We start from the raw sequence: 26,158 nt of genomic DNA, 5'->3' as shown, positions 1-26,158 counted from the left end.
AATTTTCTGATTATTATTACTACTACTAAGATGCCCCTTTATACACATCAAAAATTTTTTTAAAGGGAGTTTTCAGGATCTGGCTTTAAAAGTCTATCTTCTCAAATATAAATATAAGGTGTCCCTTATGTAATGCATGATAAACATGTATCAAGTTTTACCTTGGCTTGTAGAATCTGTATCAATTTCCTTTCTAGTTGACAAATCTACAGGTTTGTCCACATTTTCAGAGGAAGTAGGTGGTGAACTAATGGATTTGGTAATAGAATCAGGTTCTTCAGATTTACAGACAGAAGGTACCGTCATGTCAGTCCCACCTATATATACACTGTCAGTTGTGCTAGATATTTCTTCTGTCTGAGATTTCTGCAAAGAGGAAGTCACAAAATATTATACGATTTAAATACTGATTTACAAAAATGATTACATAATCTACTTCAAAAGGAACTGAGAACTTGGACTTCTGGAGAAGACAGAATAAACACACTTCACCCTATCTCTCCTCAAAACCTACAACTAGATGCCTAGACTGAAACATAAACGGCAACTCTAAGAAGCCTTGGAAAGACAGATAAGGAAGAATAAGGATTTTGAGACCAGAGAGAGAATCTGGTGTTAAGATCCACATGGAGTTTTTCTGCCACTCCTATAACCCAGCCTGGGTGCTAGAGCAGCCGAAAAAACTGGAACTGCCAATGGCAAAATGTCAACATAAAAAGGGGCTCTACTTTCTTCTCAAGTGCACGTGAAACATTCACCAAAACAGATCTCACAAAATTTGTAAGAACTGAACCATAAAGGAATTAAACTAGAAATCAATTTAACAGATATACAAAAGGAAAATCAACCAAATATATGGAAATGGTATAGTAACATCTAATGCACAGATTAAAAAGAATGCCTCAAGAAAAATAAGAAAATATTTCGAACTTCATAAGAGAGAAAATACCACATATTAAAACCTGTCGATTGCAGCTACAAAGTGCTTAGAAGAAAACTTATAGTATTGAATATTTATACTAGAAATAAAGAATGATCTTAAATTCGTAATTTAAGTTTGTTTTAAATGAAGAATATATGCTGGACACAGTGGCTCATGCCTGTAATCCCAGTACTTTGGGAGGCCAAGGCAGGAGGATCACTTGAGTTCAGGAGTTCAAGACCAGCCTGAGCAACGTAGTGGAACCCCATCTCTACTAAATATACAAAAGTTATCTAGGCGTGGTACTGCGCGCCTGTAATCCCAGCTACTCAGGTGGCTGAGACACAAGAGTCGCTTGAACCTAGGAGACGCAGTTTGCAGTGAGCTGAGATCATGCCACTGCACTCCAGCCTGGGAGACAGAGCAAGATTCTGTCTCAAAAGAAAACGAAAAAAGAGCAAAATAAACCCAGGGCAAGACAGAAATAATAAAGAAGAGAAATCAATAGTATTTTTAAAACCTAAGAAAACTCCAGACACGGTTTCATTGGTGAAAAGTGCTCAAACATTTAAAGGAAAAATGGCGCCAATTCAACAAACCCTGTTCCAGAAAAACAGCAATACAGAAAGTACTTCTCAATTCATTTTATGATAATAGCATTACCATTTTTTAAAGAGGCTATGTTGTCTAGGCTGGAGAGCAGTGGCTATACACAGACACAATCAAGGCGCACTGCAGCCTGGAACTCCTAGACTCTGGAGCAATTCTCCTATTCAGCCTCCCAAATAGCTGGGACAACCCATACACATCACTGAGCCCAACCAGCATTACTCTTACACAGAAACCAAAGACAGTATGAGACAACTACCAGTATCCTGATAAATACAAATCCAAAAATTTATACTAAGATTTATACAAATTGAATGCAACCATTTATCAAAATTATACTATGACAAAGTGAAGTTTACCTGGGAATGCAAAGTTAGTTTTCTGAACATTTGAAAATGTAATGTCATTCACAGATTTAATAAAAAGAATCACATGACTGCATCAATAATTAAAAAGTTTTGGCAAAATTCAACATCCATTTAAGGTAAAAACGTTAGGTGATGATGTGTCAGTGTAGATTCATCAACTGTAACAAATGTATAATCTTTTCTTTCTGTAGAAATTTTAGAATTCACTTGTGTATATCCATAAAGAATTCCTGGAGGGGTTTTGGTTGGTATTGTGTTAAATATATAGATCAGTTTTGGAAAACTGATATTCTAATTGAGTGTTCCAATCCAAGAACACTAAGTATGCCTTTCCATTTATTGGATTTTTTTTTTTTTATTTCATCAGTGTTTTGTGGCTTTTGGCACATAGCTCCTGTGTAGAACAACATTAAAATTCCTTCTTTCCTGGCCATAGCTGATTGGTCTAGACCCCTGAACCCATTTAGTAGCCACAACCTATTACTACTATTTAGTAAGAACATTCTAGGTTGGGCCCAGTGGCTCACTCCTGTAATCCCAGCACACTGGGAGGCTGAGGAGGGTGGATCACCAGAGGTCCAGAGTTCAAGACCAGCTTGGACAACATGGTGAAACCCTGTTTCTACTAAAAATACAAAATTTAGCCAGGTGTGGTGGCGGGCGCCTGTAATCCCAACTACTCAGGAGGCCAAGGCAGGAGATCTGCTTGAATCTGGAAGGTGGAGGTTGCAGTAAGCCAAGAGTACACCATTGCGCTCCTGCCTGGGCAACAAGAGCAAAATTCTGTCTCAAAAATAAATGAATGAATAAGAACATTCAAGTTGACTGCACCAACAAAGGCAATGGAACTAAAAGAAAATTTTATTAGACATGTTCTTACTTGAGTATCCTGAACTTTTTGAAGCTCTGAGTGAAAGTCTTCCCCATTTCCATTGTCTTCATCAGTATCACTAAAGACTCCACAAAAAAATGTAGATGGAAGTTTTAATGTATCTGCTTTTGTCTTCTCTTCAACTGTCGGTTTCTTTTCCCAAACAATAATACATTCTTTTTCATTATCTGAAAAATGAGTACAACACAAGCAAATGAAATTAGATGAAGCCCAACTTCTCTACAATGGTAGTCATCAATGTAATCTACAGACCCAGGTAACAAGACCTATACATGCTAATGAAGAACAAGGACCACCCAAGAAACGGTATTTTTCACCTACTGTTAAGTATTTCAAATCACCATGGGCATAGTAAAATTGATCATTAATATGAGACTGGGTTATTCCTTCTAAACAGAAGACAAACATTATAAATGTCCTTTAAACTTAACATACCTGCTGTATTTTCTCCCAATGGTCTACATTTTTCTGAGCCATCCAAATACAGTTTTCCATTAAGTTTCTTGACAGCTGTTTCGAAATCTTCCTCTTAAAATACAATTGATTAAAACAATTTCTAGTTAATTTTGGGGTGTTTTCCTAGTTTAGGGACTATCTCCAACTTCACCCTCTCTCTCACTCTCATCTGAATTGCAGCCAATTTTATATCCTTAATAGTTCTCTTACTGCTAGAGCTTTAGCTCAGCCTCTCATCTTGTTTAAACTGCTCTACTATCATTTTTAGCTCATCTTCCAATCTCCTTGTCCCCTAAACCCATCCTGTACACCACTGTCCAGCTGATTCTATTGAGACTTTAACTGCCCAGCTGAAAAACTGTTATGGCATACAAAGTTTTCCATTATAACCTTATCTGCCTTATCTCTCTCTTCCATATCTTTAGGACCACAGCAAAATTATGATTATTTTAAACCCCCTCAAAACACATGCCTGGCACATTAGCCATCCAAAAAATGCTTAATGATTATAGTCCTTTTGATCATTATATACATTGATTATTTACACATACACTTAGGGTAAATATCTACCTATAAGGATATTAGTGATGAGTTCTAAGAGGCAGGCTTAAAATAATTAAACTATACTCCCAATTTTACTAAGATTAATGAGAACAGTGTTTTTGAAATAACAAGTTTTACCATCCTCCTCTTCTTCACTAACATAATCTGGTCTATTCTTGTAGCAGAAGAAAGTTGGAGGAAGTTTAAGTTTGGTTGCAAGGGCTTTCTGCTCAGCAGTTGGAGTTAGTTCATATACAATGAGAACATCATCATCTGAGGGAGGATCTTCAGGTTTTTTCTTCTCTTTTACTGTAACACCATCCAAAAAAATTGACAAAAATAAGGTATTCAGAATTGACATTAATACTCTAACTTAAAAACCATGGAACTTATCCATAGGTTAAAACATCATACTGATAAAAATACATATATTTTGATGCACACAGAGATGTACAATAATCATTAGCATCCTGATTGAGTGTTCTACCAAAAACCCTTAGTAAACACAGAATCTATTTAAAACCAAAGAAAACAAACAAACAAAAAAATCCTGTTTACTTGTCACTAAAAAGAATTACTACTAATTTCTAGAATTTAAAAGCTATTTTTTAAATTCTACAATAATTTACCAAAATATCCATGCATATGCAGCAACTGAAAAAAAAACCTTAAAACATAAGCAAGTATTAGTAGACATATGAAACTAATCCAAAGCCAACTGTGATTAGTTCCTGCAAGGAAAGTTAACAATTGCCAAGAATGGAAGGGGACTAGAGTTGCATCTAGTTTGCCTACATCCAAGCATGGAAATTAAATAAAAACTGTTACTCTATGGGTAACTAACACTATAAAATCTAAGACCATTCATATGGCTGGAAACAACCCAACCCCAGCCACCATCAATGCAAAGTGCAAAAAATTAGAAAGAGAAAAAACTCTATATGCAACCTGTTCTGATCTATTAACATAAAGAATTTCTGGCTAAAGGAATTTAATAAAGTAAGCTGGTTATGAAGCATCCCATGTATACCAACTGGTGACAGGGTAACATTCTGAGAGCTATGCTGTCCAATATGGTAGCCTGGTCACATTCTATTAAAACCTCACAAAGTGGCTAGCCCAAATCAAGACGTGCTAACTAACACTAAGTGTAAACACACACACTGGGTGTTGAAGAGTTGGTGAAAAACAATAATGTAAAATACCTTATTAATTTTTATATTAATTAGAAGTTAAAATGATATTCTGGACATAAGGAGTTAAATCAAATATATTAATAAAATTACTTTAATCTGTTTCCCTTTTTAACTGTTTCTTTTTATTCTTTTTAGTATGTCTACCAGAAAAATTATTTTTTTTAAGAGATGCAGTTTTGCTCTGTCACCTAGAGCTAGACTGCAGTGATGTGATCATAATTCACTGAAGCTTGGAACTTGTGGGCTCAAGTGATCCCTCTGCCTCAGCCTCCCAACTATCTGGGACTATAGGCACAAGCCACTGTACCTGAATTAAAATTTTAAAATATATAAACAGGTTATATTTTATTTCTCTTGGATGACACTGCTCTGGAAAACCACTGCCCTTCCTTTTACAATGTCAAATTTGTCCTTCTCCTTCATTATAAAAACTTAGTATCATTTCCTAGCTAGGAGAAATAAAAGCACGCCATAAGATACAGATTCTTGTTCCACTTCTGCTATTACTCAGTAAAGACACCTTGGGTAAATCAGAGAGCCTCTCTTGCCCTCAGTTTACTCATGTCTGAAGTCTTCATTTCTAAGGTCCCTTGGGACAATGACATTATCAGATTCAAAACAGAATAAGGCTCTTTGTTCTACAGTAGTGTACCGGCACATTCGCTCTAGAGCTCACAGAAACTGTATGCAAGTATACATCCACTTTAAGTTCACACTTTTCATATTTCTCAAAGACTGTATCTTTAAAAATAAAAGATTAAGAGCTGCCTTAGCTACTAATAAAACTGGTATACTTAAAAAAAAATCAGAGACTGTTACTTAATCGTTGTACTTGTTTGACATGGCTAAGATGTGTTACTGGTCACTAATGGTAAGGTCTCACTTCCCTAACATTGTTCTTGAAGGCCTTCAGCAGATCCTACTTCTTGTTCCACTCTAGTAGCAACATTTCTACAAATGTTCTGTGCAACATATATAATATACAAGCTGTAGAACGGTGGCTGTCAAAAATGAGGTTCATTTTCAAATACAACATTAACCATGCACAAAAGAACAGCCCTACAGGGACACTCTTCCATATTTTATGTATGCCGTTGCCACTACATTTGACTACTGGCAGACATTAACGGCTAAAGATAAACGTTAGATAAAACATAAGTCTTCATTGAGCAGACTTGAAATAACAGAGCAATGAAGTACAAATCAGCATCTGAGAACATTTAAAAAATCAACCAACATTAAAGGGTGTCATGCCATCAGTCAAAAGGTACTTTGCTTAAAGTGGCATTCTCTAACATGCATGCTGTAGTGTTAAGTACTTAATTTCACATAGCCATAGTTATTAATACTTTGCTAAGGGCTACCAGCTTCTAAAAACTGCTGTTATCTCATATTGAGAATGCTAGTTCTATACCTTTGCTCTCAGGCTGTGAGGGAGGGGTGCTAGTCCAAAAGGCCATGGGATTAGATTTAAAAAGGCTAAAATTAAATCCTAGAAAATAAAGAATATTTCATGTTTTTAACATTTTGGGAAACAAAATGAATATGCTTATAAAACACAAAAGGCCAGAGTCCCTCAATTTATACCACCAATCTGTTTGTCTTACATGTTCATTTATCCCTGTGGTTTCACTCTTTGCTCAGTTAGTAAATGGGCAAGACTAACATACAACATACAAAATGAGAACATCTCAATACCATGTTCTTTGTTTTTTGGAGACAAAGTCTCGCTCTGTCACCCAGTCAGGCTAGAATGCAATAGCATGATCTCAGCTCACTGCTACCTCCATCTCCTGTACTCAAGCAATCCTTCTGCCTCAGCCTCCTGAATAGCTGCAATTATAGGTATGCACCACCTCGTCTGATTAATTTTTATATTTTCAGTAGAAACAGGGTTTCACCATGTTGGCCGGGCTGGTCTCGAGCTCCTGAGCTCAAGTGATCTACCGACCTTGGCCTCCCAAAGTGCTGGGATTATAGGCGTGAGACACCATGCCCGGCCTCAATATCATGTTTTCTGGTGACAAAACAAACTGAACGAATGGAAATGAACACTTTAAAAAAAGACTCATGTTAATGCACATGATTCAAGCACGAGTCCATACACTGTACTGAGTTCTTTCACTCTGCCCTAGCATGATAGAAGTACCTTCCAGTTACTGAAATTTCTTAAATTAAGTTCTGTTGCTCTTTGAACCCTCACAGTAAACTTATTAGGGGAGAAAAAAAATTGCTCAAATATTTTTGGGGTGTTCACAAAGCACCATTTACATCCCAACATTAGCTCTATCTGCATCAAGCTAAACATTAAAACAAAGAAAAACTGTACTTAACTTTAACAACAAAGTACTTACCCTTTTCTGGTGTTTTAAATGTGTAATTAATTGAAGATTCTTCCGTTGGAAAGGAAGCAAAGAGATTTTTGACTTTGCTATCTGAAGACTGTTTGATATCAGAGTTCTTTGACAATTCACATTTGTTAGGTTGTCCTTTTCTTTCAGATCCACTCTGGGCTACTGAACTATTTTCGCTATTGTTACTTTTCAAAGGTGCGTTAAAGCTAAATCCAAACAAAGACCCAGTGGCTGAACTGTTGCCAAATGCAAATGGTTTTGATTTTTCACTACTAAAAATGCTTTTAACAGACTCTGAACCAAATACAAACTTTGGAGGAGAAACCACTGCTTTTGTTGTTGTTTCAGATGCGCTAGACACTTCGACTTCTGAAGTTGTATCTGCTACATCATCACCCTGAATTACATCTGTCCTCTCTCTTGTGGTTTCTTCTAATACAGCTACAGCAATTTTGCCACATGGTGACTCTCTGGGAGTGCTTGACTGAGAAACATAAGGTGTTATTAAAGAATCTTTTTCTTGGGCTGTTTTTGCTTCATCAAAAATTTTTTTAAATGAGTCTGCAACATCCTGTAGTTTAAAACGGACAGCTAAATGCTCTACTTTTCTTTCTCCATCTGCAAAATCACATGCAGTCCACACCCATACTCTTTCTGTCCCTTTCATATTTTGCAAGGTCATGTCTGGAGTTATTCTGTGATTGGCACAAAGTTTTAATACCTGGTCCCTTCTCATCACTATACGAACTTGCTTATTATCATAATTCTGTAAAATCTTTATATTGCCAATGCCCCTTTCTTTCCATTGACCAACATCTTTATCATATCTGTAGAGTTTTGCCCTGTGACTAAAAACAACTTGTTCATTTTCCTCACCACTGGATACTTCAACTAGATCAGGTAAAGGAACAACAGGTTCAAAGTACTGTCCATCTCTCTCTTCTTCTTGAGTAACATCAGATTCTTCATCAGTGCCAACTGAAGTCCCACTCTGATTCAACTTGGCAGGAGACTTAGATGGACTCAAAGCAGATTTAAAACTAAAGTTAAATCCTGTTGTTGACTCACCAAAGCGGAAGAGATTTTTTCTCACGGGGCTACTGGCCAATGGGGAAGCGTGTACTGAGCTACTACTAACACTATCATCCAAAGCATCTTCCCTTAAATCATAGTTATCCCATTCTAATGTGGGCCCAGTGTTTTCAAGATTGGGTTTTATTGTTGTGTCTGAGGTGCTGGTTGCACCTGTACCTAAATTCGTATTCTCTTCCTCAGTGACTTTTGTTTGATCATTTGTCAAAACTGTTTTGAAATCTTTCAGTCCACTCTTCATTTCTTCAGCTCTCTGTATTAACTTGGCAGCTCTGCCAGTATCTACTAGTTTATGGGGAGTTTGAAGTGGTATGTCTAATAGAAGCCGCTGGCATTCCTCAAATTTCTGCTTGAATTCTTCAGCCAGCTCTGGTGTTTTAAATTTTGCTGCCAACTGCTCCAGTTTGGCATCACCATCAGAGAAATCACTGGCTAACCACATCCATGCTCTATCTGATCCAGAGAGAGGCTTCAGGTTCATTGTAGTTGTTATCCAATGATTAGCACACACTTTTAATACTTGCTCTCTTCGCATCAGCATCCTTAGTTTGCCATTGACTTCATTTTTGAGAATTTTTAAATTCCCCAAGCCCCTTTCTTTCCACTGACTTATCTCAGCATCAAATCTAAATAGTTTTACCCGCTGTGAATATAGAACTTTTTCATCTTCTTCTCCTGTTACAAGTTCTACTTTTTCAGGCATTTGAACTACTGGTTCAAAATGGATGTCATCACTATCTTCAGTCTTATAGGCATCATCATCTTTCTCAAAGTCACCTGAAGTGTTTGCTTTATCAGACATTTTACCACACTGTGATGAGAATAATTTTTCTCCAGCACCTGAAAATCCCTTGAAATTGGGGTCTTTTTTGCCAAACTGAAATCCTTCTACTGAAGTTGATTTTGCAAGATCTGCAAATGTAAAAGTGCTACTTGTTTGGCCAAAAATCACACTACTACCATTCTTCTGGCTACTAATATCCTGAGCCTGGCAGCCACTATCATTTTCAAGAGGCTTTTCACTTTTGTTTTCTTGATTTCCTGATTCCGAAATGCCAAATTTAAATCCATCAGCAGACACAGGGATGGAAAATCCTTCTTTGGTTGACTTAAATTCTGTATTAGAAGAACCCTGAAACATAAATGAAGGTGAATTTTCTTGATCCACATGCCCAAATTTGAATCCTTGCTCTATGTTGCCAAATTTAAAACCTTTTTCTGAGAAATTACTTTTAAATCCTATTCCCACCTGACTTCCAGAAGAGTCATGCAACTTCATTTCTGAGCCCAATGTGAAAGCAGAAGGAGCTTCTACAATAGGTTTATGAGTTGATTTAGAAGCATCACAAGCCACACATTTTAAGGAAGAATTCTCATTTTGTACATGGCAAATGCTACAATCCCACTGTCCTTCTTTCTTGATGAACATTCCTTCAAATCCACTCTTTGGAGCCTTGCTTGTCTCCAAAGAGGCAGGTGTTGAAATTGCAGAAGTTGTTTGATTTTGTTTACTTGGATTCTGACAAGCAATACATTTGGTAGCACTGGCTTCATTTCTTACTAAGCACACACTGCAATCCCACTGTCCTTCCTTCTTAATGAACATTCTCTCAAATCCGTTCTTTGGAGCCTTGCTTGTCTCCGAAGAGGCAGGTGTTGGAGTTTCAGATGTAGGTTGGTTTTGTTTACTTGGATTCTCACAAGCAATACATTTGGTAGCACTGGCTTCATTTCTTACTAAGCACACACTGCAATCCCACTGTCCTTCCTTCATAGTGAACATGCCCTCAAATCCGCTCGTTGGAGCCCTGCTTGTCTCCAAAGAGGCAGGTGTTGAAGTTGCAGAAGTAGGTTGATTTTGTTTACTTGGATTCTGACAAGCAATACATTCAGTAGCACTAGCTTCATTTCTTACTGAACACACCTGGCAATCCCACTGTCCTTCCTTCTTAGTGAACATTTCCTCAAATCCGCTCTTTGGAGCCTTACTTGCCTCTGAAGTACCAAACTTAAAAGAGGCAGGAGCTGGAATAGAAGTAGATGGATTTGGTTTACCTGGATTCTTACAAGCAACACATCTTGTAGCATTTGCTTCATTTGGCACTAAGCATGAACTGCAATCCCACTGTCCTTCCTTCTTAGCAAACATGTCCTCAAACCCACTCTTTGGAGTTTTACTTGTCTCTGAAGTACCAAATTTAAAAGAGGCAGATGTTGAAATAGAAGTAGCAGGTAGATTCTGTTTTCTTGGATTCTGACAAGCCACACATTTTGTAGAGCTCCCCTCATTTAGTACCAAACATACACTGCAATTCCATTGTCCTTCCTTTGTAGAAAAAACAGATCTGAAATCACTGTTAACAGGCTTAGGAAGCTCTCCCTGGCCAAATTTAAAGGAAGCTTGATGAACAAAGGAAGATCCACTTTTGTTAGTAGATTCTGTATTCTGACATGCAATGCACCTAGATACAGTGGGTTCATTTCTTACTAAACAAATACTACAATCCCAGTGACTTTCTTTCTTTGGAGTCATCAATGCAAATCGATCTTGAACATTCTCTGGACCGGTTTTAGGAGTAAAAACAGTTTCACCTAATGGTGGGCCAAGGAGCTCTTTATTGCTTGGGTTTAGATTTTGGCATGATACACATTTCTTAGCAGTTGCAGCATTCTTTAATGAGCAGCTGTTACAGTGCCACCAAGACCCTTCTTTCTTTGCAACTTGAAATTCAAAATTCATGTTTCCAGCATCAGATTTGCAAATATCCTTATCATCATGACTTGTGGGTTCTTTTACAATTCTGATAGCCTGATTTGGTGCTGTGGCTATATTTGTTCCTAAGGCTTTCAAAATGCTTTGGGCTTCTTCAAACTTGCACTTAAAAAGTGCTGCTTCCTCAGGAGTTTTGAACCTAATAGCAAGTTGTTCTGGTTTTGGCAACTCATCTGCATAATCAAGGGCATGCCATACAAAAGATCTGTCTGATGCAGCATTTGGTGTCAATTTCATATCTGGACTGATGTAATGGTTTGCACAGATTTTCAATACTTGCTCTCGTCTCATCAGAAGGCGAATTTTACCAGATGTTTTATGCCTCAGTATTTTCACATTGCCAATCCCACGTTCCTTCCATTCTTTGGATTCTCCATCAAAACGGAACAATTTCGCACGGTTGCAAAAAAATTCTTCTTCATCTTCCTCACCAGTTTTCACTTCTATCTTATCAGGAAGAGGTACTACGGGCTCAAAGTGAGGACCGTCATCATCATCATCCCCATGGGCACTTCCTCCATCTGTCTCATGATTCTTGTTTGCTGTCTCTGCAGTGGGTGTTCCAAATACTGATTTCCCTGGACCATGGAAAGTAAACATATCATCACTTCGCCGAAAAACAGAATTCTTTTGCTGATTTGGCCCCATGTTATCTGTAAATGAAATTCCAGACTTATTTTTGCTTCCAAAATTGAATGTATTTCGAGATCCAGTGGTTTGACCACCAGGAATTGGTTTGGGTCCACCATAGCCATCTCCTTGCAAAGGTTTATCTGAAGTCAGGAGACCCAAAAGGCTTTCACTGTTACTATAAGCTGCAGGAGGAGGCTGTGTCACAACCTGTGGTGAGGAAAACGTGAAGTCACCATCATTTGATTTGAAATTTGAGTTAAATTTAAAAGGAGTTGGCTGTGTTGTATGTGCCGGTGTTGTCAAAGATGGCCTTATTCCTTCACCCGGCATGGGCTGAACAAAATTAGCTTTCCCAAATTCTATAACCTTAGATTCTGCAGATCTTGAAGTATGAGCTACAATTGAAGGTTTTGTGAAATATCCTGGTTCTGGCAAAGGTGGATTTGTGCTTGTCTGTTGAACACTGTAATTAAAGTAATCATCACTCCGGGGTGATAGAATTCCTGTTGCAGGAGACTCAAAACGCAATGTAGGAGGACCATACATTTCCTGAGAGAACATACACGCAGATGAGCTTTGCACTGGTGGTGTGTGCATCTGTTGTGAATAGGCATAAATATGCTGTTGGGGTGGAAGCCTATTCATGCCATAGACTGGACCCTAAAAGACAGAAAGTTAAAACATTTTGTAGATGACCTATAAAACTACAGATAACCAAATACGAACCAATTTTCACAAACTTCAAACATGAATATTAAGTGAAGAAGATATCACTAGGCTATGTAGTATATCATTAACCCATTTATGGCAGAGGTTGCAAATTTTTTGTGTTAAAAATCAGACCTTGGCAATGACCTTGAGCAGTAGGATATAAATAACCCCCACAAGCTTAGATACTTGCATATATTCTTGGCGTACACCAAAAATTACAGTATCTTAAAATCTACAACTAAAGTCACAAAATAAATACTTTCTTCATTCCTAAACAATCAAATGATGTTAACAATGATGATGATGATGATGATGATGATGATGATGGCGATGATTAACATTTATTGAGCATTTATTAATGTGCCAGCTGGGCACTGTTCTAAGCACTTTACATAAATTATCTCATTTTAATATCCTCAAAAACCCTATGAATTAAAGGTATTACTATTATCCTCATTTTACATATGAGGCAAATGACGCATTGAGAGGTTAAGAAACTTGCTTGTGGTCAAAATAAGCAGAAGAGCAAGGGTCTAAATGCACCCCAACCCCCTATCCTGAAAGCTGTCACATTCAACTACCACTGTAATACTGAATCTTCAACCAATTGTTATATATATAGCTATATAAGGCCTGAAAGTACTTACCACATAGTGGGACAGCAAGGGTATTACAGTTCTATTTCTGTTAAAACAGAATGATGAAGGATCCACCACCACCAGCACCACCACTCCCATTTTTAATATATTCTAAATATTCACACTTATTTTAAGACAAAAATAAGGTGACTAAGAAGTATAATTTCTGTATCTGGAGGTAAATGTAAAATATCTACATCTTAAGGGACATAAAAGTTTTAATACTGAACTACTCTCTCAAATTTCTTTGAAGGACGCCTAAACAATTTAAAAAGGAGATACTTATAAATGTATAAATTATTCCTTTGTTACCTTTGTGGGAGTAACATTAGCTGCTGGTCTGAGAAGATACTGGGAATTATATGCTGGTGACTGACTATAATATACAGAAGGGCCAGTAGTTGCAACTAAAAAAAAAAAAGAAAATAAAGAAAACACTGTTAAAGTCTATACTACAGTTAAGACTATCTAGGCAAGAACTATAAATACAAAAACAACAGAAATTAAAGAAAGATTTAACTACATAAATTTTAATTTCTGTACATCAAAATACATCAGTAAAGTAGATTATCAAATGGCAAACTAGAAAAAATTGCTAAATATGTCATGAAGAATAAGAGAATAGCATCACTGTGATCAACAAGAACTGCCTTCACAAGCATTAAAAAAGTAACAAAGAAGAATGTAATTGGTGCCTTTTCTATGAAAGATCAGTATGATGTGGAATCATGGACATTCAGTCACAGAAAGGACGCAAGGAACCAAGATGCCATCTGACAGTCAATGCATTTGAAGTGGGCCTAGAAAATCTGCAGAATGACTGGGTTGCATTTTGTAAACTAAAGCTATTACTAGAAATGTTCAGATCAAAAATCACCTGACAAATTCATGGAAAGAATCTCACAAATAACACAAAATGTGCTCCCTGGCTTAAAATAAAAAGCACATCAACATTCATGCTGATGTGCAAACTATCTGCTCCATCTGTTTTGTGTGTTTTGCCAGGAAACCAAACAACTAGAAGGCGCCCATGTTAATGGCAAAACTACCAACCGTCATTTGCTTGAACTGTTTTACGATAATTTTAACAGAAAGCAACCAAAAGACCTTTATGCCTGTACATGAAAGAAGAAACAGAAATTGTGCCAAGAGGTTCCAAACAATTGCCTCTGGAAAGCAATGAAAAAATCAAGACCTAAAAAAGGCTGGCCGGAGCCCAAGTTTGATTTTGGAGACATAACAGAGGTGAGGATAGCTATTTTGAAATTACTATGGGCAGGAAACAGGCATAGAACACAGAACAAGCTGACAGAAATAACCCAAGAATCTTAAAATCTTGCAAGATGTCTGTGTGCAGAAAAGCAAAAGGAAAAAATTTTTAAATAAAATTTTAAATTTAAAAAAAGAGGAACTTAAAGTCTAAACTTTAAGTAGAGACTTTAATTGACTACTGATTCTAAACTGTGGGAGGAAAAAAATCTATAAAGAGCTCTAATAAATCTACTAAAAGTAATCTAATTTGTAATAACACCACATAATAGACAATTTAGGAAAGAAATGTAATAGGTCTCAAGAGCCATGTTTTTGAAGTGAGCCTGGAAAACCTGCAAAATGATAAGGTTGCATTGTACAAGCTCAAGCTATTATGAGAATGTTCAGGTCAAAATAATCACCTGACAAATTCATGCAAAGGATCTCAGAGAGAACACAAATGTGTTCACTGGCTTAAAAAAAAATCACATCAACATTCATGTTGATATACAAACTCTTCCCCATCTGTTTTGTGAGTTTTATCAAGAAACTAAACATCCAGAAGGCACCCATGTTGATGGCAAAACTACTAACAGCCATTTGCATGAGCTGTTTAGCATGACTAGTATTAAAAAAAAACTTAAAAATCATATCACTTTTGTTCCTACAAATTGGTAAAGGATTAACTATTAAGTCAGCACTAGCAAAAGTGCAAAGATGGCACTATCAGATACTAGTGATAAGAGCATAAACTGAATTTTTTGAATACCCTACAAAACTAGGACAGTGTCCTAGAATTTTTAATGGCATAAAGCAGAAACAACAAAAATAAAGGAACAGAATTTACAATACTTCCATGTGATGGGATACCATGAACTCATTAATATTCAAAAACACTTAAGTTAAAAATGCTGAGAACTAAATTAACATGGAAAAGAAAGGCTAGCTCATCTACACACAACATCATAACATGGTAACAATCTCATACAAAATACCATAGGTATCCAAAGAGAAAGAACCAGAAGGAAATGCTCTCAAATATAAGAAATGTTAATAAGGTGGTTAGTTTTTCATTTTCTTCACCCTGTTCAGTACTTCTGAGGATCTCCAATGAGTTCATTAATCTTTAATTTTAATCATCTTATTTTAAAAAAAACAAGGACTACCTTGATAGATGTTTACTTTTATTAAGGAAAAAAAAACATCTATGAACACAGGAACAGAAAACAGGAGACCTGGGCTCTCTCCCTTTCAGTGTTACAAAGCTATTTTGTAACCCTATAAATAAACCATTTGGAGTCTCCGTTTTTCTCAGTTGTAAAATGAGGATGTGCTGCTTCTACACATTTCATAGGGTCATTGCAAGAATAAAATGAGACAATGAGAATGTTGTATTTATATGCTTATATAAGACCAGAAGACCTTTATGCCTGTACACAGAAGAAATGGAAATCATGACCCAAAGGCACCAAATGACTGCACACAGTACTGAAAAAGCCCTAGAAAATGCTAGCCAGTTTTTTTATCCTCTCACAAGGACCTATATGATGCGTAGGTTTTTAACAAAGTTTGAATGTTAGACATTTCATATACTTATCTCTGACTTACGACATTTAACAAGCTTGACTTCACAAAGATTTTCTGTTATTTTACCTATGTTGAGGAGACACTGTCACAAAACGCTTGTGGGATTGCCTTAACTATGGTTTTATGAACCATCACCCAAATGTGCTCATCTAAACTAGATTTTATTCTAAATCTTTCCTGGGCTAAAAGGAATTAAAAGAAAAATGTGCACTACTACCATTTCAGGGGTCTGTCTTACGTAAAATAAACAATTTTGTTATTTCTGGCTGCCTGGGAACAATGTATTATACTAGTAAGCGCTTTGGAGTTACACCACTGGAGTCTGAATCTCAGTTCTAGAAATAACTAGTTGTATAATAAGAAGTTACCTAACCTTTCTTTACCCATTTCCTCATTTATAAAAAGGATTAATAATGGTACCTACCATTCTAAGTTACTGTAATTGAATAAAATTAAATTCACAAAACAGTTTTGCACATAGCCACCCCACAGTGAACACTAATAGTAACCTTAGTTCATTAACTGTTTACGGTATACTCTAATAAATGTCTAATACACACCCACACCGACCTGCACACACAAATGCTCACAGTAATTATGTGAGGCAAGTATTATTTCCACATTTCAGACAGGTTAATTTACGCAGCTATTATACTAAGTGATAGAGCACAATCTAAAAACCCAGTATGATTCAGGTCGAAACTCCTTTTCTTTATTTATATAGCCATAATATTTCAAATTAAATAAGATTTCCTATATAATAAGATTTCCTATAGAATGTCCTGCCTCTCATCATTATCATCAAAATAATTCCCTAGAGGTATAGGTACTTAATTTAGGCATCAATTACTACATAACTCTACTCATTAACATTTTTCAATTTAAGGAATAATCTCATCTCAAACATGTTATCTGAGGTGTGGATTAAAGGTTCTTTAAGGCTTATGTATAGCTCGTTTTGTTTCTGCTCAGGGTTATAAAAATCTCAGTAACACCAAATAAGCTTTTTAAGTAACACACAAACAGACATTGATATGTATATTAACAAACATATATAAACAAGGTGATTTCACAAGTTATCTACTTAAAAGAGGAAAGTAAAGTAGTTTTACTAAAATCTGCAATTATCCACTTGCCAGCTCACCTGTTAGTGGAGCCCCATGAAATGTCTGTGACCCCTGATATCCATCAGGCACTGAGTCTGGTCCGTAATTGTCTGTGGGCCAACGATGAGGGGATGCTGAGTTACTGCTATTTAGTTTCAACTCCTGCATTTCTTTCTATTGGAAGAAAAAAAATCAAATAGTTTTAAACAATTAATTGTATCATGCCAGAAACAGTGCTAGGGCAAACTTACTCTTTTAAATTTAAATAACTGATTATATATCTTTTTTTTCTTTTGAGAAGAGTCTTGCTCTGTTGCCCACGCCAGAGTACAATGGCATGATCTCACTGCAACCTCCGCCTCCTGGGTTCAAGCAATTCTCCTGCCTCAGTCTCCTGAGTAGCTGGGATTATAGGCGCTCACCACCACACTGGCTGATTTTTTTGTATTTTTATTAGAGATGGGGTTTCACCATGTTCGCCAGGCTAGCCTTGAACTCCTGACCTCAAGTGATTCGCCCAACTCAGCCTCCCCAAAGTGCAGGGATTATAGGTGTGAGCACTGTGCCTGGCCTTGATTATATCTTTGGAAAAATTCTATTTTCCAATGAGTTCTAGGTAGCACATGCTGATTTTAAAATATGATTCTTAATTTGTCAAAAATTTGCTACCATTTTCTTTTTTTTTTTTTTTTGAGACGGAGTTTCACTCTTGTTACCCAGGCTGGAGTGCAATGGTGCGATCTTGGCTCACCGCAACCTCCACCTCCTGGGTTCAAGCAATTCTCCTGCCTTAGCCTCTCGAGTAGCTGGGACTACAGGCGCGTACCGCCATGCCCAGCTAATTTTTGTATTTTTAGTAGAGACAGGGTTTCACCATGTTGACCAGGATGGTCTTGATCTCTTGACCTCGTGATCCACCCGCCTCGGCCTCCCAAAGTGCTGGGATTATAGGCATGAGCCACCGTACCCGGCCTATCTGCTACCATTTTCATTCCTTAATACCACCTACCTAATTCATTAACTCTCTCACCTAAACAAATAACCTCCTAAATGATCACACCTTCATTTCCATTCTACACTTGCCTACATTAATCTTTCTGATGTTCAGCTCCAGCCAATACAATTCCCTGTTCAAAAAAACAAGTACCTAAAAATTAAACTTCTTTCTCCAACTTTCACAGTCCTCTAGTATTATACTGACCATTGTTTCAGTGTGTCCTTTCTACACTGCTCTACTTTTCCACCCATCTGGACTTACCTGACTTTCCAAATCACCCCTGCTCAAACTAGCTTTCCATTTACCCCCATGCTGAAACAAAATACTATTAATTCTCAAGGTAACATTCAAATGCTTCACCAGGAAAGGGAAAAAAGTAGTAGCTGCAGAGAATATATATGTCCAATGCACTTAAACACTTAATTTCTATACTGTTTACACTGTTAAGTAAACAATATTAGCTCCTATCTAAAAATGAAAGAAAGGGATGAAGGGAATAACAGCTGGAATATGAACTAGATCTGACTCCAAAAATGTTTTCTTAACACATCTCTGCTGCCTTGACAGGACGGCAGATGCATACATTGCCATCTAGTGTAGCTAGTGGCTACCTGATCTCTGCTAAGAAAACAAACTGATGCACCATACCCAACCCTAGAACCTACAAAATGATGTCCCCTTACAAAACAGACATTCAACAGGAAATTCTTTTTCCAAAGAAACTATAGTGGTATCAGACAACAGGCAAATTTTTAAAAGTTTCAAACTTCTCTGTAACAGCCCAGGAATCTGAGCAGTTGTAACAAGTGAGGTCAGGGACAGATCTAGCATGTCTGCTTTCTTTTTCTACAAGTGTTTCAAATAAAACCTCCCCAGAAAGTACCTAACTATGAGGTCCAAAACTATCTCAATTTTGAAGTCAAATAAAATTTCCCTCACCCATCCATCTACAGTGCCTAGTCCAGATGCTACACAACCAAGAAATAAGAAACTAGTGAAATCACCTGGAAAACTTTACAGTCACTGTAGGTATCAGCACCAGGGCTTTGAATCTGCAATCACTGCTGCAAAATTCAATGTGATGAGAACTGGCTTCAATAATTCTCTCACTTTACAGATGAGAAGCTAAACAGTCACAAAGCAGGTGACTGGCCCAAGATCATTAATTAATGGCAGAGTCAGTACTAGCACCAAGTTTTTCAAATTCATGGACTAGTGCTCTACTGTACTTCCACAGAATAAATGCTGGGTGCCAGAAGCCTATATGTTAAGTCAAAATTTTTGTACAAATTCAAAAATGTTTTCCTACCAAACAGTATTCTCTAAGTTGCAACACTACTGATCACACTCTAATAATCACGTTATCAGAATACCCTTGGTGTAACTTTAGAAGTGTAAGTAATTTAGTTCTTGCCTGATAAGCATGAAACAACCTACTTATATTTCCAATTCCAAAAAAATCAGGCTCCTTTGAACCCTATTGCTAAAATAAGATACATATACATAACTATTTACTTATATAATTAAGTCAAATTCATATGGAAGTTAAAATATAAGAAAACTTTCTGAAGCTCAGACCACTTTTTAATTCCTAGCTCTAAATTTGAAACACATCTAATCCACAGCTAATCTTGGAATGAACTCATAGACCAGAGTATGATTAGTACATTGTAGTAGTTCAATCACTCTGGAAGCTTCTTTGCACCAGAAACTCCTATATTTTAAATAAAACAATCTCCACCTTTGAAGGTCTCAAATTTGGTGGAAGATGAGGAGAGAGACACATAAAGTACTTTCAAAAATATGGTAAAGGGCTGGGCAAGGTGGCTCATGCCTGTAATCCTAGCACTTTGGGAGGCCAAGGTAGGCAGATGACCTGAGGTCAGGAGTTAAAAACCAGCCTGGCCAACATAGTGAAACACTGTCTCTACTAAAAATACAAAAATTAGCTGAGCATGGTGGCGGGTGCCTGTAACCCCAGTTACTCAGGAGGCTGAAGCAGGAGAATCGCTTGACCCTGGGAGGCAGAGGTTGCAGTGAGCTAACGCCATTACACTCTAGCCTAGGCAACAGAGTGAGACTCTTATCTCAAACAAAACAAACAAAACAAAACAAAACAAAACAAAATAAAATGTGGTAAGGGGTCAATACAGAGGTATGTAGGCGGGGCACAGTGGCTCACACCTGCAATCCCAGCACTTTGGGAGGCTGAGGCAGGAGGATTGCTTGAGCCCAGGAGTTCAAGGCCAGCCTGGGCAACATGCAAAATCCCGTTTCTACAAAAAATACAAAAATTAGCTGGGCATGGTGGCATGTGACTATCTGTAGTCCTGGCTTCCTGGGCAGGATGAGCTGGGAGTCAGTCTCTCTTGAGCTGTCAATGAATTAAATTTATGTTAATTTTGATACTATTTGGATGGCAAGGGAACATTTTTTGACCAGCTTCAGAAAAAATGCAAAGGAGTGGTCAGAGGAATCTCAGAATAAAAAGTACAGCTAGAAAAATTAAGTGACTTACCTTAATGGCCTCTACTTGTTGGCAAATCATTTTCAGTAAAGAATTCTGATCTTCTGCCCATCGAGGTGGTGTTTTGGGAGAATACTAAAAAAATTAAAATAACAAAAGAGTATTTAAAACACTTAGAACAGAAACATATTTCACAATGGAATGGTTCATTTCTTTCCTGTTTACCTTGTAACTTTTACTTGGTGATAGTGAGTATTTGGTAGGAGACGGTGTCGAATGTTTTATTTCTAAATCTGCATTTCGCAAAGAACCGTTTTTATAAAGAGGACCTCCTTCACTATAGTCTTCGAGTTCCTGCATGACTGAATTAAGCATCTCTTTCACTGACTCCAGGGGCACAGGCAACTAAAAATAAAAAACAATTAAGGGCTTTCATTGGCAAAAAATTCCAAAAGTAAAGCTCTAAAATGATGCATTTTATCTTATTTACATTTTTGTCATTTTAAGAAGCACCTTATACTTTAAATAACAATACACATGAAAGTGGTTTTATTATTTACCTTTTTTCTTTTTCTATTTTATCTTTATTCTACAGTTCTTTTAACCTTCATGAACACAAAAAAGTGTTGTACAATCTAACATCTTCTGATTCCAAAGCCCATGCTCTTAATTTCTGTTAGCCATGATAATGGTAGAGGAATGTTAACTTGGAAAGTTTTTCCAAGTGAACAAAGTTACTGATATTTTCTAACTGATTTTGAATGGAGACAGAAATACAGATGCTACAATATAACAGACAACATAAATCCTAATACAACAGTAATAACGCAAATTAATCAACAAAATACTCAGGAAACTGAACATAATTTATCACCATCATGACGATCTCAAATGGCTGACAGTGAGAAAAAGAGAGAGCTCATAATAGCTGATGAGGATGAGAAGAAATGCTCTGAAGTTGTCAGCAACAACTTTCAATTTCAGCAAAGTTGAGAACTAGTCCTGAGGTTACAATATTTGTTTTGATTACATTGCTAAGACAACAAAATCAATGTATTTTCTTAGAAATCTTTTCTAATTCCCCTAGAAGTACTTTTTAAGAGCATATACCTAGATTCCTAAGTTTAAAAAGACACACCAAACCTAAGACAAAGCAAGCAAATATAGGCATTTAGACAATACATCCTTTCTATGCATTAGTAACAACATATTACTGAGTATTTTTTAAATTACCAAAATACAAGACCAACACAAAAACATTGATCAGTGGTTTATCAGTAAGAAAGTACATGCAACAACCTGCTACTTACTTTCTTGACCACTGAAAGATTTGAATCACTGTCATCTAAAATCTTTATTAGGTAGTCCCTGGTCTTTCTCAGATAATTTTTGCATTCTTCTTGCTCTTCAGGAGAAAGGGCATCATTTTCAATGTCTTCTGCCTTTCTGTGAAAAATCTACACAAACAACACTTTTATGAAATAATTAGGTTTTTAAAACAAAAAAACTTTTAGCTTGGCCAGTCATGGTGGCTCAAGCCTATAATCCCAGCACTTTGGGAGGCCAAGGCAGGCAGATTACTTGAGGCCAGGAGTTCAAGACCAGCCTGGCCAACATGGTGAAACCCCATCTCCACTAAAAATACAAAACTTAGCTTGGCATGGTGGTACACACCTATAGTCCCAGCTACTTGGGAAGCTGAGGCACAAGAATCGCTTGAGCCTGGGAAGCAGAGGTTGCAGTGAGCCAAGATCGTGCCACTGCACTCCAGCCTGGCAACAAAGAGATCCTGTCTTAAAAATAAAAATAATAATAATAATAAAACTTTTAGCTAAAGTACCACATCTACTTACCAGTGCAAGATTCCAATAAGAAACAACACTTTTTATAGATTCAAAGGCAGTCATAGCATCTTCTATATTTCCATTTACTGCATCCAATATAGCAAAAGTTACGTGTGCATCTTCTTCATATTCACCAATTTCAGATGCCTAAACACACAGAACAGTGTTTAGTCAAATTGTTTCTATTCAGAATATAAAACCCAAATGATTTTCCAAAGATTTTATAGGATCTTTTTTTATTTTAATATATATATTTTTTATTTTAAAAGATGGGGTTTCACCATGTTGGTCAGGCTGGTCTTGAACTCCTGACCTCAGGGTGATCCACCCACGTTGGCCTCCAAAGTGCTTGGATTACAGGCGTGAGCCACCACGCCCAACTCTACGATGTTAAGAGATATGCATTTCATTACTCTTCTGTCATATCTTATTTGTGATAGCTAGTAAATTTAGAAAACGAGATTACCATTAAATAACAAGGCAATTAATTTAAGCAGTTTATAGCTCCATGTCTTTGTTTATAAACTGGAAATCCCCATCTCCAGTAAATTCACAAAGAAACTCTGTTACCTGAATGTCTACACTATGAAAATGTTTAAACAGAGGATCAATAGGTTCAGGAATACTGCTCTTCTTTTTGATTATCTTCAACAATGGCAAAACTTTCTTCCAGTAATGAACACTTCTCCCTATGTATTCTCGTTGATCATAAAAAGAATTAAGACCACTGCCCTAAAAAAAGAGTTAGAAGCATACAACTTTAAGGAACATGTATGATTAGATCTAAAGTTCATTTACAAGCTGTAAGAACAGGCTAAAATTTCAAGTCGAAACCAAATGAAACCTCAATAGTCATTTCTTCAACTTCCAAATACTGTAATAACTAAACCACCCTAATACCGGTGATCATTCTACATTCAACTTTTAAACACTTCTAATGATACTACCCTAATGAAGCAATCCAACCTACTTTTTGACAGTTGCCATTTTTAGATAGCTGAAACCTACCTCTTCTGCAGTGTCAGTTTGTTTAAAAGGCTGACCATCTATACATAATCCTGACACAGAACACACCTTAAATATTTACAAAGATCTATAATGCTCTTACCTCCAAAGCCTTGTACTAGTTTTTAAATTTTTAGGCTGAATAATTATCAGAACTTAATTATTAAGGAATAACTATAACAGCTCAGCTAATACATAACATTCACTGTGTGTCAGGTATTGCTCTTGTAAGTGCTTATATTTAACTACATTAACTATTTTGTAGCAACTAAAAATATTTTCATCTGTCATAATATGAACAAGCTGCCGTTTTCAGAACAACTTTCAATAAAAAGTTCATGATCTTAAAAAATTAAGGTAATGTTCTTTAAAAATGCTTATACTTTAAAACTCACTGTTTTCTGAAGCCATTTTGCCCAATGTACAAGTAGCGCGGGTTGAAGGCCATGTTTTTCCTGGGCTCTTAGAGTGTTTATTTCATGCTGAACTAGAAGTCGTAACTTTGCCGAGTTTCCAGGTCTAAAAAAAAGTTTAATTTACTAAAACTGCTTTATAAATACACAGTTCAGCACTTACATATATGTTAATGGTGACATGACAAATTAAATCTTCACTTGAGGATTAAATCCCTGGTAAAACCTAGGCACTAAGTTAAAGCAATATTTTTGTTTTACTACTTACACTGCTTTTCTGTGAATAAGAGTACAAACCGCATCCCACCAAGACTTTTGTCTTTCTGTGCAAAGCTGTTTACACACAGGAAGGGGCAGGCATAATGGCTGATAGGAGCTGTGGTGAGAATTACATTTCTCCTTTAATTGTAAGTGGCTGGTAAATACTACTCCAAGTAGAAATACCTGTTTTATTTAAGGAAAAGTTAAGTTAGAAAAAAAAAAATAAAACAAAACTCAGAATATTTAATTTGTTAAAATCATTGCTTACTTCAAGATCTAAAACACATATTGATTCCGGTGCATTCGTTTCAAGCCTTGAGGTTTCCTGGGGCAAATGATGAAAAAGCTGTTTTAGCCACTTTCGGATTGCAGGTAAGGTAGGCAACGAATTCCACTGTAAGCCAAGCCAAGTAAGGTGCTGAAGACTACCATTATGTGCCCGAATAGCACCTGAAATGAAATTTAAAAATTGGCTTAAGGTTTTGAAAATTTTCTTTGTACCATTAGTTTTGCTAAAATAAATGAACTCACATTACATATATCTTAATTATAATTGCTTTTCTATATCAAAGCTGGGAAAAATGCTATGTTAGGCAAAATCTCAGCTTATCAGATGCATTCTCACTTGATTATTTCTAGAAATTTTAATAAACATAGCTGTGATAAAAAATTTTTAAGTCCATCTGAAAAAATGACACTCACTGGAATACAATAAACCAAAATCAACTGACAAAAGTCAAATAAAGAACATCTAAACCAAAACAATGGGGTTTCTTTTCAGTTAAGTTATTAAAGCAATGAAACACCACTATATTAATCCATCAGTATAGTAAAGAAATCTGTTTTTCTACAAGAAAGTCAATATTGAAAAGGTTACACACTTGTCATTTTGGCAATTTACAAGACTTAAAGGTGTTCATGCCCTTTGTCTCAGTAGTAGTTTTTAGGTATCTCTATGGAAATAGCTTGCAATGAAGACACTTTGTGGTTTTTCTCAGAGTATGATTATTAATAGTGGAAAAGCTGAAAACAACTTGGATGCCCAGTAACAAAGGAGCAAGTAAATTATGACTACTTCATAAAAAAAACTGTATTGCCATTAAAAGTAGTATTCATAGTTTTAATACAGAGACTATGGGAGACAATTCCTGAAAGCAGCAAGATAAATCATATATATAGTATAAACAACTATTTAGATGAAAAATACAGCCAGATGCCATGGCTCATGCCTATAATTCCAACATTTTCTTTTTTTGAGAGAGTCACTCTGTTGCCCAGGCTAGAGTGCAGGGGTGCTACCTTGGATCACTGCAACTTCTGCCTCTTGGGTTCAGGTGAATATCCTGCCTCAGCCTCCTGAGTAGCTGAGACTACAGGCACATGCCACCACACCCTGCTAATTTTTGTATTTTTAGTAGAGACAGGGTTTTGCTATGTTGGCCAGGCTGGTCTCAAACTCCTGGCCTCACGTGATCCACCCTTCTCAGCTTCCCCAAGTGCTGGGATTATAGATGTGAGCCCCCATGCTGGCCCTAATCCCAATGCTTTGGGGGCTGAAGTGGGAGGATCACTTGAGCCCAGGAGTTCGAGACTAGCCTGTCTCTACCAATTAAAAAAAAATTATCTGGACAGAGTGGCATGTGTGTATGGTCCCAGCTACTCAGGAGGCTGAGGCAAAAGAAGCCCTTGAGCCTAAAGTTCAAGGTAGCAGTGACCTACGATCCAATCATGCCACTACACTCCAGCCTGGGTGACAAAGTGAGACCCTGTCTCAGAAAACAACAAGGCCAGTCGTGGTGGCTGACAGCTATAATCCCAGCACTTTGGGAAGCAGGGATCACCTGGGATCAGGAGTTTGACACCAGCCTGCCCAACATGGCAAAACCCCGTGTCTACTAAAAATACAAAAATTAGCCAGCCATGGCAGCAGACGCCTGTAATCCCAGCTACTCAGGAGACGGAGGCAGGAGAATCGCTTCAACCCAGGAGGCAGAGGTTGCAGTGAGACCAGATTGCACCACTGCACTCCAGCCAGGGCAA

At 36.9% G+C, this 26,158-nt stretch overlaps 1 protein-coding gene across 1 annotated transcript in view; it reads right to left on the bottom strand.

Moving 5' to 3' along the window:
- The window catches only part of RANBP2 (RAN binding protein 2), a 65,972-nt gene that overhangs the window by 11,712 nt on the left and 28,102 nt on the right, over positions 1-26,158 (bottom strand). Inside the window, exons 10-25 of the mRNA XM_017541142.1 lie at positions 24,387-24,568; positions 24,126-24,301; positions 23,840-23,963; positions 23,010-23,171; positions 22,449-22,586; positions 21,906-22,052; positions 20,821-21,000; positions 20,647-20,730; positions 17,170-17,305; positions 13,500-13,594; positions 7,341-12,498; positions 6,401-6,478; positions 3,929-4,099; positions 3,227-3,319; positions 2,780-2,958; positions 162-366 (exon numbers count right to left, since the gene is read on the bottom strand). Coding sequence (XP_017396631.1) covers positions 162-366; positions 2,780-2,958; positions 3,227-3,319; positions 3,929-4,099; positions 6,401-6,478; positions 7,341-12,498; positions 13,500-13,594; positions 17,170-17,305; positions 20,647-20,730; positions 20,821-21,000; positions 21,906-22,052; positions 22,449-22,586; positions 23,010-23,171; positions 23,840-23,963; positions 24,126-24,301; positions 24,387-24,568 — 7,308 coding nt within the window. The remainder of the gene's footprint in view (positions 1-161; positions 367-2,779; positions 2,959-3,226; positions 3,320-3,928; positions 4,100-6,400; positions 6,479-7,340; positions 12,499-13,499; positions 13,595-17,169; positions 17,306-20,646; positions 20,731-20,820; positions 21,001-21,905; positions 22,053-22,448; positions 22,587-23,009; positions 23,172-23,839; positions 23,964-24,125; positions 24,302-24,386; positions 24,569-26,158) is intronic.

This window comes from Cebus imitator, unplaced genomic scaffold, assembly GCF_001604975.1.
Source record: "Cebus imitator isolate Cc_AM_T3 unplaced genomic scaffold, Cebus_imitator-1.0 Scaffold131, whole genome shotgun sequence".
Classification (NCBI taxonomy): Eukaryota; Metazoa; Chordata; class Mammalia; order Primates; family Cebidae; genus Cebus; species Cebus imitator.
Note: the sequence above shows the minus strand (reverse complement) of the source record. Positions and strands in the feature narration are given on the sequence as shown.